Below are 15,990 nucleotides of genomic sequence, written 5' to 3'. Positions count from 1 at the left end.
AGCCTGCGTGGGTTCCTCGCCTCGAGTCTCCAGCAGCCCATCACCTGCGTGGGTTCCTCGCCTGGAGTCTCCAGCAGCCCGCAGCCTGCGTGGGTTCCTCGCCTCGAGTCTCCAGCAGCCCGCAGCCTGCGTGGGTTCCTCGCCTCGAGTCTCCAGCAGCCCATCACCTGCGTGGGTTCCTCGCCTGGAGTCTCCAGCAGCCCACAACCTGCATGGGTTCCTCGCCTCGAGTCTCCAGCAGCCCGCAACCTGCGTGGGTTCCTCGCCTCGAGTCTCCAGCAGCCCGCAGCCTGCGTGGGTTCCTCGCCTCGAGTCTCCAGCAGCCCGCAGCCTGCGTGGGTTCCTCGCCTCGAGTCTCCAGCAGCCCGCAGCCTGCGTGGGTTCCTCGCCTCGAGTCTCCAGCAGCCCGCAACCTGCATGGGTTCCTCGCCTCGAGTCTCCAGCAGCCCGCAGCCTGTGTGGGTTCCTCGCCTCGAGTCTCCAGCAGCCCGCAGCCTGCGTGGGTTCCTCGCCTCGAGTCTCCAGCAGCCCGCAGCCTGCGTGGGTTCCTCGCCTCGAGTCTCCAGCAGCCCGCAGCCTGCGTGGGTTCCTCGCCTAGAGTCTCCAGCAGCCCACAGCCTGCGTGGGTTCCTCGCCTAGAGTCTCCAGCAGCCCATCACCTGCGTGGGTTCCTCGCCTGGAGTCTCCAGCAGCCCATCACCTGCGTGGGTTCCTCGCCTGGAGTCTCCAGCAGCCCGCAGCCTGCGTGGGTTCCTCGCCTGGAGTCTCCAGCAGCCCGCAACCTGCATGGGTTCCTCGCCTCGAGTCTCCAGCAGCCCATCACCTGCGTGGGTTCCTCGCCTGGAGTCTCCAGCAGCCCATCACCTGCGTGGGACCTTTAGCCGCAAAATCCATCATCGATCCACCGCCATGATTACTGTCCCGTGGGCCGTCTCCTCAGTTGGGGGAGGGGTGGGGGTGATCTCTCTGTTCTCTGGTGGCCTGCGCCAGTCCTCCACTTACCCAAAGTCTGGAACCCCTTGTGGCTGCTGTTGATCATGGGCGCTGCCATCTTGGGCGTCGACCCCACGGTCATGGGATTTTAACCAAAAGTACTGTTGATTCCACTTACAGGACCATTTAAAGCCTGTATGGAGCTGACGGCAGTCAGATTGGGCAGTTGGACCCCATGGGAGCGCTGTGTCTCCACTCCCCGTGAGTCTACACTAGTGGCATCGCTGCAGCTCTGGCCAGGCCACCATCTTTAACATTCTCTTCTTCACTACCCTATCTCCCTGTGTTCCTCCTTCAGGGAGCTATGGTCACAGCAAGATACTTGGGATCCACAGTAACGCAGAAGATTCCAAACTGCCTTGGCCGCAGAAGATGAAGAAGAGTGGTGGAGGGGCATTTCTCTGTCTGGAGGAGTGACCACAGAACCACAGATATCTACAACACAGAAACAGGCTCCTTCGGCCCTTTCAGTCTGTGCCAAACTATTATTCTGTTTAGCTCCACCTACCTGCTCCCAGTTCATCGCCCTCCATGGACCTGTCCAAATTCCTCTTAAATGTTGAAATTGAGCCCACATTCACCACCTCAGCCGGCAGCTCGTTCCACACTCTCACCCTTCTCTGTGATCAGTGTGTTAAAGTCATGGTGCTGTACATCCTGGAAGCAGGCCCTACAGCCCATCCTGTTCATCCTGTCCCAGTGCCCATGGGGACTGTTCCCATTGTGTTCACCCCCTATCCCCATCAACCATTCCTATCCATCTGTGCAAATGACCTTTAAATGTGCCCAGTTTACCACTCCCGGCAGCTCGTTCTGTGCACTCCCCATGCTCTGTCTGAAGAAGATATCCCTTTACTATCCTTCCCCCTTACAGCCTCCTGCTGCTCTAGTTTCAGCCTCTCCTGCATTGGAGAAAAGACGGACCATTCACCATATTGGCAGGGAGCAGGGCTGGGACTTCTCTTGTTTGACATGTAGCTAAACAATTTGGATGGACATGTAGCTGGGCTGATTAGTAAGTGGGCGAACAAAGTAAAGATTGTGGACTGTGAAGAAGCTCGTCAAAGGATTCAACAGATACAGATCAGTCAGAGGTTTGGCGGATAAATGGCATTTAATCCAACAGCTCTTTGGCTGAGATTATGGGTTTCGGTTATGGAAGAAGTCAGTGGGATCACAGGTGGTGGGCGGGGCTACGGGCAGTGGGCGGGGCTACGGGCAGTGGGCGGGGCTACGGGGAGTAGTGCGATAATGGGAGATGAGCAGGGTTGTGCATAGGGGTGGGGTTACGGGGGAGCGGGTGGGTTCTGGGCACCGGCTGGGCATGTGTTTGCTCCCTGACCCTGACCTCTGACTATTTCCCAGTATCAGTACCTTGGCAGCAAGAAACAGGCCGTGGTGAAACGAATGCTCAACATTGCCAACACGGTGGACATGGTGAGTGGAACGTTGGTCACCGTGCTCACCCTGCAGCCCTGCACGGGGAAACGCAGAACCCATGTTCCTGTGCGGGGGCAACACAGACCCTATGACCCTGCACAGGGGAAATGGAAACCCCATGTCCTTGCATAGGGAAATGCAGCCCCAATGACCCTGTGCGGGATGAACGCAGACCCCCGTGACCCTGCACGGGGAAAACACTGACCCCGTGAAATTGTGGAATTCGCTGCCCATTGAAGCAGTGGAGGCGACCTCAGTAAATATATTTAAGACAGGGTTGGAGAGATTTTTACATAGTATGAAGAATTGAGGGATATGGGGAAAAGGCAGGAGGGTGGAGATGAGCCGATCTCATTGAATGGCGGAGTTGGCTCGACAGGCCGAATGGCTATCTCTTATATGCAACAGTCTGGCCTGCCCCTACCCCACTGTGCCCACAGTGACTGCCCCCTCATCCACCAAGCCGACAGACTCCACACCCACCGTACCCACAGACCCCACACCCACCATGCCCACAGATCTGCCTCCACACCCACTGCGCCAACAGACTCCACACTTACCATGACCACAGACCCATGCCAACTGTGCCTACAGACTTGTCCCCACACCCACCATGCCAACAAACCTGCCCCCACACCCACTGTGCTCACAGACCTTCCCCCACATCTCAATATTCCATTTCCATTGGCCTCACCTCCCAATATTCCTGCCATTCAATATCCCCAGGGGCTCCGTACAATCAGCCGCCATGGCATCAAGCTTTTAGAAGGACTTGCTATTTGCTACACTCAATGGAAACCCATGTGGTCTCGGGAAGAACAAGCAAACACCACACAGACAGCAACCAAGGTCAGCACCCAGCTGGGAGGACGGAGGATAGACAGGGTGCAGGGTTGGGCAGAAAAATGGCAGATGGAGTTCAATTCAGATAAGTGTGAGGTGATGCATTTTGGAAGGACAAACTAGAAGGCTGAGTACAGGATTAATGGTCGGTTACTTAAGAGTGTGGAAGAACGGAGGGACCTTGGGATTTAAATCTATACATCCCTCAAGTTGATGGGATAGTTAAGAAGGCCTTTGGGATGCTGGGCTTCATTAATAGGGGGATTGAGTTCAGGAGTCGAGAGGACATGTTACAACTCTACAAATCTCTAGTGGGACCGCACTTGGAGTATTGTGTTCAGTTCTGGTCACCTCATTATAGGAAGGATGTGGAAGCTGTGGAGAGGGGGCAGAAGAGATTTACACAGATCTTGCCTGGATTGGAAAATAAGTCTAATGAGGTAAGATTAGCAGAGCTGGGACTTTTCTCTTTGGAGTGAAGAAGGATGAGAGGAGACTTGATAGAGGTCAACAAGATTATGAGAGGCATAGATAGGGTGGACGGTCAGCACCTGTTTCCCAGGGCAGGATCAGCAAACACCAGAGGACATGTGTACAAAGTGAAGGGAGGGAAGTTTAGGGGAGACGTCAGTGGTAAGTTTTTTTTTATACAGAGAGTTGTGGGGGCCTGAAATGCCTTGTCAGGGATGGTGATGGAGGCTGAAACATTGGAGCCATTTAAGAAACTCTTAGACAGGCACATGGATGGAAGAAAATAGGGGATTATGGGGTAGAGAGGGTTTAATCCTCTTTTAGGAATAGATGGGTCGGCACCTGAGCCTCTCTGTACCTTTTGCCTGAATGTAGCAGTGAGGTGATGGGGAGGGGGGGGTCCTTTATTGTGTAGAGCAGCCATTCTCAGTGTGGGTCCTATGGTCCCCACTGAGGGCCATGGCACATTTAAGTAAAAGCCTTGTTTTCTTTTCACCTCGCGTAACATAAATATTTTAAATGTTTTTTTATACATTCGGAAGAATGCAGAAGAAACCAAAACTAGACTGTGCCACAGGGAAGGGGGCCCATAAATGCTGAACCGAGTCCAAAGGTGGGTGGGGGGGAGGTGGGGGGCACAGCCAAAATAAAGGTTGAGAATGGTTGGGGGTGTGAAAACATGATACTGGAGAAACTCAGCGGTTCATACCTTATGAGGCAAAGATGAAGATACAGAGCCAACGTTTCGGCTTTGAGCCCTTCATTAAAGAATGGGGAAAATGTAGGCAGGCATTTTCCCAACTACAGGTGTTAAACTAACTGACCTTTCTCTTTATCTTTGCTACATAAAGGACACTGACCTGCTGAGTTTCTCTAATGGTTTTTATTTTGACCACGGTGTCTGCAGATTTGTGTGTTTTTCCTCTTGTGAATGGCTGACGTAGAGTGTCGTCTTAAGGTCGGAGCCTGTTATGGACCTTCTGTATTCCTGGGCACTCGAGTTTCCAAACCGGTCAGGAAACTTTCCACAGTGCACTGGTAGAAATTTGTTCGAGTATCTGACATCATGCCCAATTTCCTCAGGAAGTAGAGGTGCCTCTTTCACGGTTCAATGCAGAGTTCTGTTGCATTCCAGTCCAATCTGCTCCATGTGATGGTTGTGACCACTTCTCCATTCTGCAGTACTACAGACCATTTAACATTCGAGTAGCTTTGATTGGAGTCGAGGTGTGGACAAGAGATCAAATCACCGTGGACAGGGATGGTCCGAAGATTCTGTCTCGCTTCCTGCAATGGCAGAAACGCAGTCTGCTCCCACGTCTTCCCAATGACAGTTCCCATCTCATCCTGTGAGTACCTGGCACAGACCAAGCAACCCTCTTCACTCATTCTCCGCATGTGGTTATCGCTAGCAGCTCTCCTGAACTTACCCCTGGGATGTGGGTGGTCACCTGTGAGATGGAAGACTTGGTCCAGGAGCCCGGCAGTAATGAAGGCCAGTGACACATTTCCAAATCAAAGTGGTGTGTGGCAGAGAGTGCTGGGTTCCCTCTCACCCTAGTGCCCTTCTCAAGTTCAGGTTTATCATCATCTGATTGCACAAGTACAACCTTTTTTTGTTGCAAACTTTATTTAAAAGATAACAACAAACATGACATACAATATAGAAATTAATCAGAGAAAATTTTACATTAACACCCATCCCACCGTACAGCCAACACACTTAAGGGGAGCAAAGAAAATAGATTATATATATTAAAAAATATTTTATATGTTAATAACATTTCAAAGTATATATAAATGCATTTATTTCAAATACGGAGACCATGTACTAGCAAAGAAAGAAAAATTATCATGTAAATTATACGATCTTGTTGTACATCCCCTTTTCCTCACTTGACACCATTCAGAGAGTAATCTGCCTTCCTGTTCTTGCCACCAAAGTGGATCACCTCACATTTATCCACAATAAACTGCATTGGCCATACGTCTGCCCACTCACCCAACTTGTCCAAGTCACCCTGCATTCTCAGAACATCCTCCTCACATTTCACACGGCCACCCAGCTTTGTGTCATCTGCAAATTTGCTAATGTTACTTTTAACCCCTTCATTTAAATCATTAATGTATATTGTAAATAGTGGGGTCTTGCAGTACTCCACTAGTCATTGCCTGCCCTTCTGAAAGGTGTCTGTTAATCCCCCCTCTTTGTTTCCTGTCTGCCAACCAATTTTCTATCTATATCAGTACCCTACCCCAATGCCATGTGTTCTAATTTTGCCCACTAATCTCCTATGTGGGACCTTCTCAAAGGCTTTCTGAAAGTCCAGGGGCCGGTCCAATGCTAGTGGGTTATTGTTGATATTTGCTTACAAAGTCAGTTACAGATTTCCTTGTTCGCTCTCACCCTTCCCCCGCTCACTGCTTCATTTGACTGGTTAAAAAAAAAGTCCAGGTTCACAACATCCACCAGCTCTTCCTTGTCCATTTTCATAGTTACATCCTCAAAAAATTCCAGAAGATTATTCCATATAACTATATAACCACTTACAGCACAGAACAGGCCAGTTCGGCCCTACTAGTCCATGCCGTAGCAAATCCCCACCCTCCTAGTCCCACTGACCAGCACCCGGTCCATACCCCTCTAGTCCCCTCCTATCCATGTAACGATCCAGTCTTTCCTTAAATGTAACCAATGATCCCGCCTCGACCATGTCTGATTTCCCCTGATTCGGACTGACCCTGATACTGCTGTCCAAATGTGCCACTATATCATCTTTTATAATTGCCTCCAGCATCTTCCCCACCATTGACATCAGTATAAGTGGTCTATGTTTTCTCCCTGTTTTCTCTCTCCCTCCTTTCTTAAAAGGTGGGACAACATAGGCTCCCCTCCAATCCGTAGGAAGTGATCCTGAATCTATGGAATATTGGAAAATAATTACCAATGCGTCCACGATTTCTAGAGCCACCTCCTTAAGTACCCTTCCTTCGGTCCCATCAGTCTACCCAACACCGTTTTCTGCCTAATGTGAATTTCCTTCAGTTCCTCCATTACCCTTGGTCCTCTGTCCACTTATTACATCTGGGAGATTGCTTCTGCCTTCCCTATTAAAGACAGATCCAAAGTACCTGTTCAACTCATCCGCCATTTCCTTGTTCCCCAGAATAATTTCACCTGTTTCTGCCTTCAAGGGCCCAACTTTGATCTTAACTAATTTATTCCTCTTCACATACCTAAAGAATCTTTTACAGTGCTCCTTTGTATTGTTGGCCATCTTCCCTTAGTACATCATCTTCTCTCCCTGTATCACCTTTTTAGTTAACTTCTGTTATTCTTTAAAAGTTTCCCAATCCTCTGGCTTCCCGCTCATCTTTGCTATTAGTATTCTTCTCTTTTATTTTTATAGTGTCCTTGTCTTCCTTTGTCAGCCACGGTGACTTCTTAGAATCTTTCTTCCTCTTTGGAATGAACTGATTTATTAATAGGGGGATTGAGTTCAGGAGTTGAGAGGACATGTTGCAACTCTACAAATCTCTGGTGAGACCACACTTGGAGAATTGTGTTCAGTTCTGGTCACCTCATTACAGGAAGGATGTGGAAGCTGTGGAGAGGGTGCAGAGGAGATTGACCAGGATGTCGCCTGGATTGGGAAACAAGCCTTATGAGGCAAGGTTAGCAGAGCTGGGACTTTTCTCTCTGGAGCGTAGAAGGATAAGAGGAGACTTGATGGAGGTCGACAAGATTCTGAGAGGCATAGACAGGGTGAACGGCCAACGCCTGTTTCCCAGGGTAGGATCAGCAAACACTAGAGGACATGTGTACAAAGTGAAGGGAGGGAAGTTTAGGGGAGACATCATGGGTAGGTTTTATTTATACAGAGAGTTGTGGGGGCCCGGAATGCATTGCCAGGGGTGATTGAGGCTGGAACATTAGGGGCATTTCAGAGATTCTTAGACACATGGATGAAAGAAAAATAGAGGGTTATGAGGTAGGGAGGGTTTAATACTTTTTTTTAGGAAAGAATATATTGGTCAGCACAACATCGAGGGCCAAAGGGCCTGTACTGTGTTGTATTGTTCTATAAGCGTATACAGAGCCGTTGTCATACCCACACTCCTGTTCGGCTCCGAATCATGGGTCCTCTACCGGCACCACCTACAGCTCCTAGAACGCTTCCACCAGCGTTGTCTCCGCTCCATCCTCAACATCCATTGGAGCGCTCACACCCCTAACGTCGAGGTACTCGAGATGGCAGAGGTCGACAGCATCGAGTCCACGCTGCTGAAGATCAAGCTGCGCTGGATGGGTCACGTCTCCAGAATGGAGGACCATCGCCTTCCCAAGATCGTATTATATGGCGAGCTCTCCACTGGCCACCGTGACAGAGGTGCACCAAAGAAAAGGTACAAGGACTGCCTAAAGAAATCTCTTGGTGCCTGCCACATTGACCACCGCCAGTGGGCTGATAACGCCTCAAACCGTGCATCTTGGCGCCTCACAGTTTGGCGGGCAGCAGCCTCCTTTGAAGAAGACCGCAGAGCCCACCTCACTGACAAAAGGCAAAGGAGGAAAAACCCAACACCCAACCCCAACCAACCAATTTTCCCTTGCAACCGCTGCAATCGTGTCTGCCTGTCCCGCATCGGACTGGTCAGCCACAAACGAGCCTGCAGCTGACGTGGACTTTTTACCCCCTCCATAAATCTTCGTCCGCGAAGCCAAGCCAAAGAGTTTTGTTGAGCACTGTGAAAAATCTCTTTGAAACACCTCCACTGGACCTCAACTGTCCCTCCATATATCCTGCACTCCCAGTTTACCCTGGCCAACTCCTCCCTCATCCCCTTGTCGTTTCCCTGTTTAGACATAACACTCTGGGTTTAGACTGAACCCTCCATTTGTATGAGAAACTCAGTCATCCCGTGGTCGCTCTTCCTAAGAGGATCCCTACCTACAAGATTACTAATTGTACCTGTCTCATTGCACAGACCAGATCCAAGATGGCCTGTTCCCGTAGGTTCAGTAACACACTGTTCAAGGACACCATCACACATACATTCTCTGAATTCCTCAACCAACCTGATTCACCCACTCAAGTCCCTTTACTTACCACTCATCCCACGCTCACACAGTAAAGACGAAATAACGTTTCTCCAGGACCACGGAGCATATTTACATAGATGTAAGTTAGAATAGAAAAGTTAAACACGTGGAAATATTAAGATGTTTAAAAGTCCACGTACACTATCCACATCAGTTCTGGGAATTCAGGAGCCTGATGGCTTGGGGGGGAAACTGTTGCCCAATCTGGATGTTTGGTAAAATTCCTTAAAGTTCTCATTAATCTCCATTGGGTTAATGTAATTTGTTTGTCCTTTCTCCTTGATGCCAATACAGTTCTTTTAGCTTGTTCTGTTTTAAGTTGCCAGGCTAATATTTTGTGTTTTTTCTCCTAGCTCATAATACTTTTGCTTTTCATTATGTTCTTCTCCATCTTATACGTTTGTAATGTTTCGTATTTTATTTTTTTGTCCGCCAATTCTCTTCTTTTTGTTATATCATCCCTTGTTGCTCATTCTTTTTCTGTATTTACTACCAACCATTTTTCCCCTGCAGCCGCTGCAACCGTGTCTGCATGTCCCGCATCGGACTTGTCAGCCACAAACGAGCCTGCAGCTGACGTGGTCTTTTACCCCCTCCATAAATCTTCGTCCGCGAAGCCAAGCCAAAGATTTCCCAATTGTAGTTCTTTTTCATCTTAGTGCCCAATCTGGATGTAAGGGCCCAAATGCCATGGTATCTCCTACCAGATGGCAGCCTTTTGCCTGCATCGGGTGTTGTAGATGTTCTTCATGGTAGGAAGAGAGCCCCCCCCAATGATCTTTTCCGCTGACTTCACTACCCTCTTGTAGTTTGAGGATGTTCAGCTTCCAAACCAGTCTATGGGAGTGATAAACAGAATTGGTGCCTTTTTAATCTAAGTGAAAAACTCCACATTTTTCAAATCTGCCACTCTCTGTAATGAGTTTGTCCATTCTCCCTGTCTGTGTGGCTTTCCTCTGGGTTTTCTGATTTCTCCCATGTTCTAAAGATGTTTGGGGGTAGGCAGGTTAAGTGATCACATGGTGTATTTGGGTGACATGGGCTCGTGGGCTGGAAGGGCCTGGTACCGCACTGTGTCACTAACAATGTATTTAAAAAAGGAGTTGGTTGTCATTCCGCACCTTTCCCTGTGAGGAGAGAAGGCTGGTTCTTGATGGATCTCGGACTGTTCGGGAGGATCTGAGATTGGGAGGGGAAGATCCCGCATGCTCGTCCTCTGAACACTGAACACTTCTTTCTCGTTGCAGAGGTGGCATTCTGAAGGGCAGTACAGCAGGCCTGGCCCTGTTTGGCTCCATATGTTCAGCAAGCCAGTCTGGGGGAGTAAGTGTGGTGAGCATCCATTCTCCTGTCTCTGTTCCTTGCCTTGGCCAGTGCCTTGCCCTTGTTTGGCTGCGAAGCTAAGAGAGTCTGATGGGCTGCCCACTCGGGACTGCATTATCAGTCACTGTGGAGCAAGAGCAGGACTATTGCTCAGTGCGAGTTTGATGCACAATGACCCTGGCTGGGGAGGAAGAGGTCACATTGACTGGCCACCATAGTACATTGTGCTGGAGGTCCTCAGCCAGCATCCGTGGGGGACAAAGGGCAGTCGATGGTTCAGGCCGGGGCTCTTTGCGGATGCCAAAAGTTGGACTGGGGGAGTGTTAGGGGAGTGAGGGAGGAAGTTAGCAGGTGACAGGTGAAGTCTGGAAGGAGGGTGAAGGAAGGAAAAGTGATGGGGAGGGGAAGAGGGCTGATAAGGTACAGGACACAGGACAGGTCAGGCTGCATCTATGGAGAGCAAGAGGCAGTGGACAGTTTGTGCCAGAGCCCTTCGACCCAATGGTTGACGGCCTTTCCCCACCCATGGGTGCTGTGTGTCCTGCTGAGTTCCTCCAGGCAGTAAAACCCCAGCATCTGCAGATGATCTTGTTTTGTCTCTGGAAAAAGAATATCTGTTATGGGAGGGAGGGAAGGAAAGGGGTGGGGAATTGGGGAAAGGAAGGTGTGGGTGATGGGCAAGGGAGAGGAAAGGGGTCAGAGGGATGGAAGAACGGGGAGTGGAGGAACATACTGATGCAAGATGGAATGCCCATGAAGGTCAGGGTGGGCTCAGACCATGTGTGGGAACTGGTGTCACAGGGGGTGGTGATGATGGGTGAGGGTGGGACAAGGGTGTTCGAGTGAGGGAGAAAGAGTAATGGAATAGCTGATTTTGTGATGTTCTTTCTTAGAACATTACAGCACAGAACAGGCCCTTCAGCCCTCGATGTGGTGCTGTCCTATATATACCAAAAAAAACCAAAACCCTCCCCACCCCGTAACCCTCTATTTTTCTTCCATCCATGTGTCTGTCCAAGAGTCTCCTAAATGTTCTCTAATGTTCCAGCCTCCACCATCTTCCCCGGCAAGACATTCCAGGCCCCCACGATGCTCATATCTGTTCTACTTCGCACAGATAGAACAGGACAGTACAGGGTTAGGGCCTTCGGCACGCGTATATCTGCTGAACATGATGTCCAAATCAAGCTAAATCTCTGCTGCTTGCATCTCAATGTCCATCTCAGTGTCTACCTCAATGTCCACCCCAGTGTCCACCCCAGTGTCCACCCCAGTGTCTACCCCAGTGTCCACCCCAGTGTCCACCCCAGTGTCCACCCCAGTGTCCACCCCAGTGTCCACCTCAATGCTTCTCAACAGGCCCACCTCCTTCCTGATCCCCACACGTGAACATTCTCCACATTGTGCTCCCTCCCAGTGTCCACGACCTCCTTGGTGACACTGATACAAAGTCCTCATTTAGCACCTCACTCACTTCCTTTGATTCCAAGTAGACATTCCATCCTTTAAGTTCACCACCTCTCTGGTCACCCAAAGTTCTTGAACCTCACCATCCCAATCCTTCTTCCCACTGGAATATGCCGCTCCTGGACTCCAATCAGTCATTAAACAACTCCCACATGTCGGATGTGTCCTTGCCCGATGACAACTGCTCTCAATGATCCCCTCCCAGCTCTTGACTCATCCTGTCATAATTTACCTTCCCAATTTATTCCTCTTCTACAAGGCCCAAGTTTATCCTTGTCCATGACTATTTGGGAAGTTAAAAAGTTGTGATCACTGATGCCAGCACGTTCCCTCACTGAATCTCTGATCACCTGGCTGGGCTCCTTTACAAATACAAGGTCTGGTGCTAAGGATGTCCCAGTGAGCATTGGGGGAATTAAAGTCTCCGACTGCAACAACATGCTGCTTTTTAATGATCCATCTGTGGCTCCACCTCCTGGTGGCTGGGGAGGCCGGGAGAGAGAGGGAGAGAGAGGGAGAGAGAGGGAGAGAGAGGGAGAGAGAGGGAGAGAGAGGGAGAGAGAGGGAGAGAGAGGGAGAGAGAGGGAGAGAGAGGGAGAGAGAGAGAAACACAATATCTAGCTTTAGGTTGTTGCCCAGTTTTCATGATGCCTGATCTTGGAAATGTTCTGCGCTTCCTTCCAGGATAGTCAAAGGAACTTTCTCGCAGTTTCTGCGACCCTTGCCCACGAACTTGGCCACAACCTCGGTCTCTCCCACGACACGAGAGACCGGAAGTGTCACTGCACAGACATAAGGGCTGGCTGCATCATGGAAGAAGCGGTGGGGTAAGAAATGTTTGGCAACTCGATCCATCATGTGGCGGCCCACAGATCTCTGATGTCTCCCAGGTCCAGAGACACGAGTCCAATCAACACCTCTGGTGCTGTCTGTGTGGAGTTTTCACGCTCTTCCTGTGACTGTGTGGCTACCCTCTTGGTACAAACCCCACCTTCTGCTCAGTCTGTGTGGAGTTTTCACCCTCTTCCTGTGACCCCCGTGGGTTCCCCCAGGGGCACAGGTTTCCTCCCATGTCCCAAGTAAGTGGTCCCAGTGAGTGGGTGATGGAGTACGATCTGATGGGGGAGGTGGTGGTTGATGGAAGTGTGGGGCAAATGCAGTGGGATTAGTGGAACTGGATGGTGGGCTGTGGGCCACAGGGTCACAGTTGTACAGCACAGAAAGAGCGACTCAGATCCAACTAGTCCCTGCCAACCAACGTTCCTCCAAGCAGGACCTGGTCCCTGCGTTCAGCCCTCCTCCCACCAAACCTTTCCCACTGTGCTGCTGTCCAGATATCTTTGTCCCAGCCCCACTCCTTCCTCTGGCAACACGTTCCATACACCCACACCTCTGTGTGAAGGAGGGTCCCCTCAGGTCCCATTAAACCTTTGAAATCTTTTCCCCCCCTCACCCTAAATTTGCACCCTTTGGTTTTAGACTCCCTCTACCCTGCGAAACATCTGTGACCTTTTAATGTCACGATTTTATGAACCCCCCAGTCCGGGCTCCCTCGGCCCCTGGGAGATCCTTGGCAATTGGTGGAGAGCGGTGTGCCTCAGGGGTCAATGCTGGGCCCGCAACTGTTCACAGAACGCATTAACGATCTGGAGGGAGGGGACAAAATGTTGCGTCTTGAAGCTTGCTGTTGACACTAAATTGAGTGGAAAAGCAAATTGTGAGAGGAATTGGAAGAGCTACTGCGAGTTACAGATGGGTTAAATGAGGGGGAAAGGGTCTGGCAGATAGAGTTCAATGTTGGTAAATGTGAGGTTATCCACTTGGGATGGTAAAATGGAAGATCAGTATTATTTACTGGTAAATGGCAGGTGATTGCAGTGTGCTGCCGGGCAGAAGGATGAAGGAGGACTTGTGCATGAATCACAAAAGACTGCTTTTCAGGGGCAGCAGGCGATCAAGAGGCCAATGGAATATTGGTTTTCCTTGCTGGAGGGACTGGATTTAAGAGCAGGGAGGTTATGCTGCAAGGATGGACTGGCTTTGGAGATGGTGCAGAGCAGATTCAGCAGGTCGATTCCAGGGATAAGGGGGATGGCCTATGAGGAGAGATTGAGTTGTCTGGGACTGTACTCACTGGAATTTAGAAGAAATTTAGAGATCTTGTAGGAACGTATAAAATTATGAAAGACACAGATAAGATAGAGTGGGTGAGTATTCCCATTGGTGGGGGAGACCAGAACTAGGGAACGTAGCCTCAAGATCCAGGGGAGTAATTTTAGGACAGAGATGAGGAGGAACTGGTTTTCCCAGAGGCTGGTGAATCTGTGGAATTCACTGCCCATTGAAGCAGCCGAGGTGACCTCACTAAGTATATTTAAGACAAGCTCGGATAGATTTTCACATAGTGGGGGAATTAAGGGATACGGGGAAAAGGCAGGTTGGTGGAGATGAGCTGATCATCAGATCAGCCACAGTCACATTGAATGGGGCAGCAGGCTCGACAGGCCGAATGGCTGACTCCTGCTCCTATTCTTATGAGAGCATCTGCAGCCCGTTCAGCCTCCTACCCACAGGAGTGCAGCAGACTGAGAATATTTCCATGACTGAAGGAGTGCCCCAAGAGACCAGCGAGGGACCTTGCTTTGGGTCAACTCCATCCCTGACATCCTTGTGTTTCTTTTCCTCAGTTTCGACCTGCCCTCCATGTTCAGCAGCTGCAGCCGGGACGACCTGGAGAGAAACCTGCTCCATGGCGGGGGTATTTGTCTGTTCAACATGCCCAAGGTGGACATGCTGGTCGGAGGCCCGAGGTGTGGCAACATGTACGTGGAGGAAGGCGAGCAGTGTGACTGCGGCACAGTGGAGGTGAGGGCCGGTGCCACTGAGTGTGAGATAGGATGTCACAGGTATATCCTATTGTGGGATCTGTGTCCTCAGCTGTGTCCCAGTGTGGGATCTGTGACCATAGGTGTGTCCCAGTGTGGGATCTGTGGTAGAGGTGTGTCCCAGTGTGGGATTTGTGACCACAGGTGTGTCCCAGTGTGGGATCTGTGACCACAGGTGTGTCCCATTGTGGGATTTGTGACCACAGGTGTGTCCCAGTGTGGGATTTGTGACCACAGGTGTGTCCCAGTGTGGGATCTGTGACCACAGGTGTGTCCCAGTGTGGGATCTGTGACCACAGGTGTGTCCCATTGTGGGATTTGTGACCACAGGTGTGTCCCATTGTGGGATTTGTGACCACAGGTGTGTCTCAGTGTGGGATCTGTGACCACAGGTGTGTCTCAGTGTGGGATCTGTGGTAGAGGTGTGTCCCAGTGTGGGATTTGTGACCACAGGTGTGTCCCAGTGTGGGATCTGTGACCACAGGTGTGTCCCATTGTGGGATTTGTGACCACAGGTGTGTCTCAGTGTGGGATCTGTGACCACAGGTGTGTCCATTGTGGGATTTGTGACCACAGGTGTGTCTCAGTGTGGGATCTGTGACCACAGGTGTGTCCCATTGTGGGATTTGTGACCACAGGTGTGTCTCAGTGTGGGATCTGTGACCACAGGTGTGTCCCATTGTGGGATTTGTGACCACAGGTGTGTCTCAGTGTGGGATTTGTGACCACAGGTGTGTCCCAGTGTGGGATTTGTGACCACAGGTGTGTCTCAGTGTGGGATCTGTGACCACAGAGGTGTCCCAGTGTGGGATCTGTGACCACAGGTGTGTCCCATTGTGGGATTTGTGACCACAGGTGTGTCCCATTGTGGGATTTGTGACCACAGGTGTGTCCCATTGTGGGATTTGTGACCACAGGTGTGTCTCAGTGTGGGATCTGTGACCACAGGTGTGTCCCATTGTGGGATTTGTGACCACAGGTGTGTCTCAGTGTGGGATCTGTGACCACAGGTGTGTCCCAGTGTGGGATCTGTGACCACAGGTGTGTCCCATTGTGGAATTTGTGACCACAGGTGTGTCCCATTGTGGGATTTGTGACCACAGGTGTGTCCCATTGTGGGATTTGTGACCACAGGTGTGTCTCAGTGTGGGATCTGTGACCACAGGTGTGTCCCATTGTGGGATTTGTGACCACAGGTGTGTCTCAGTGTGGGATTTGTGACCACAGGTGTGTCCCAGTGTGGGATTTGTGACCACAGGTGTGTCTCAGTGTGGGATCTGTGACCACAGGTGTGTCTCAGTGTGGGATCTGTGACCACAGGTGTGTCCCATTGTGGGATTTGTGACCACAGGTGTGTCTCAGTGTGGGATTTGTGACCACAGGTGTGTCCCAGTGTGGGATTTGTGACCACAGGTGTGTCCCATTGTGGGATTTGTGACCACAGGTGTGTCTCAGTGTGGGATC

The 15,990-nt window shown here is 50.5% G+C and overlaps 1 protein-coding gene across 7 annotated transcripts in view; it reads left to right on the top strand.

The window, feature by feature from the left end:
- LOC138756927 (disintegrin and metalloproteinase domain-containing protein 19-like) overlaps nucleotides 1-15,990 on the top strand; it is a 173,790-nt gene that overhangs the window by 69,576 nt on the left and 88,224 nt on the right. For all 7 annotated transcript variants that reach the window (XM_069923357.1, XM_069923361.1, XM_069923360.1 and 4 more), the window contains exons 9-13: nucleotides 2,359-2,430; nucleotides 4,930-5,096; nucleotides 10,099-10,183; nucleotides 12,326-12,468; nucleotides 14,329-14,506. In XM_069923357.1, coding sequence (XP_069779458.1) covers nucleotides 2,359-2,430; nucleotides 4,930-5,096; nucleotides 10,099-10,183; nucleotides 12,326-12,468; nucleotides 14,329-14,506 — 645 coding nt within the window. The remainder of the gene's footprint in view (nucleotides 1-2,358; nucleotides 2,431-4,929; nucleotides 5,097-10,098; nucleotides 10,184-12,325; nucleotides 12,469-14,328; nucleotides 14,507-15,990) is intronic.

The sequence above is a fragment of the Narcine bancroftii genome, chromosome 3 (genome assembly GCF_036971445.1).
Source record: "Narcine bancroftii isolate sNarBan1 chromosome 3, sNarBan1.hap1, whole genome shotgun sequence".
In the NCBI taxonomy this organism is placed as follows: Eukaryota; Metazoa; Chordata; class Chondrichthyes; order Torpediniformes; family Narcinidae; genus Narcine; species Narcine bancroftii.
This window is presented reverse-complemented; position numbering and strand designations above follow the sequence as displayed.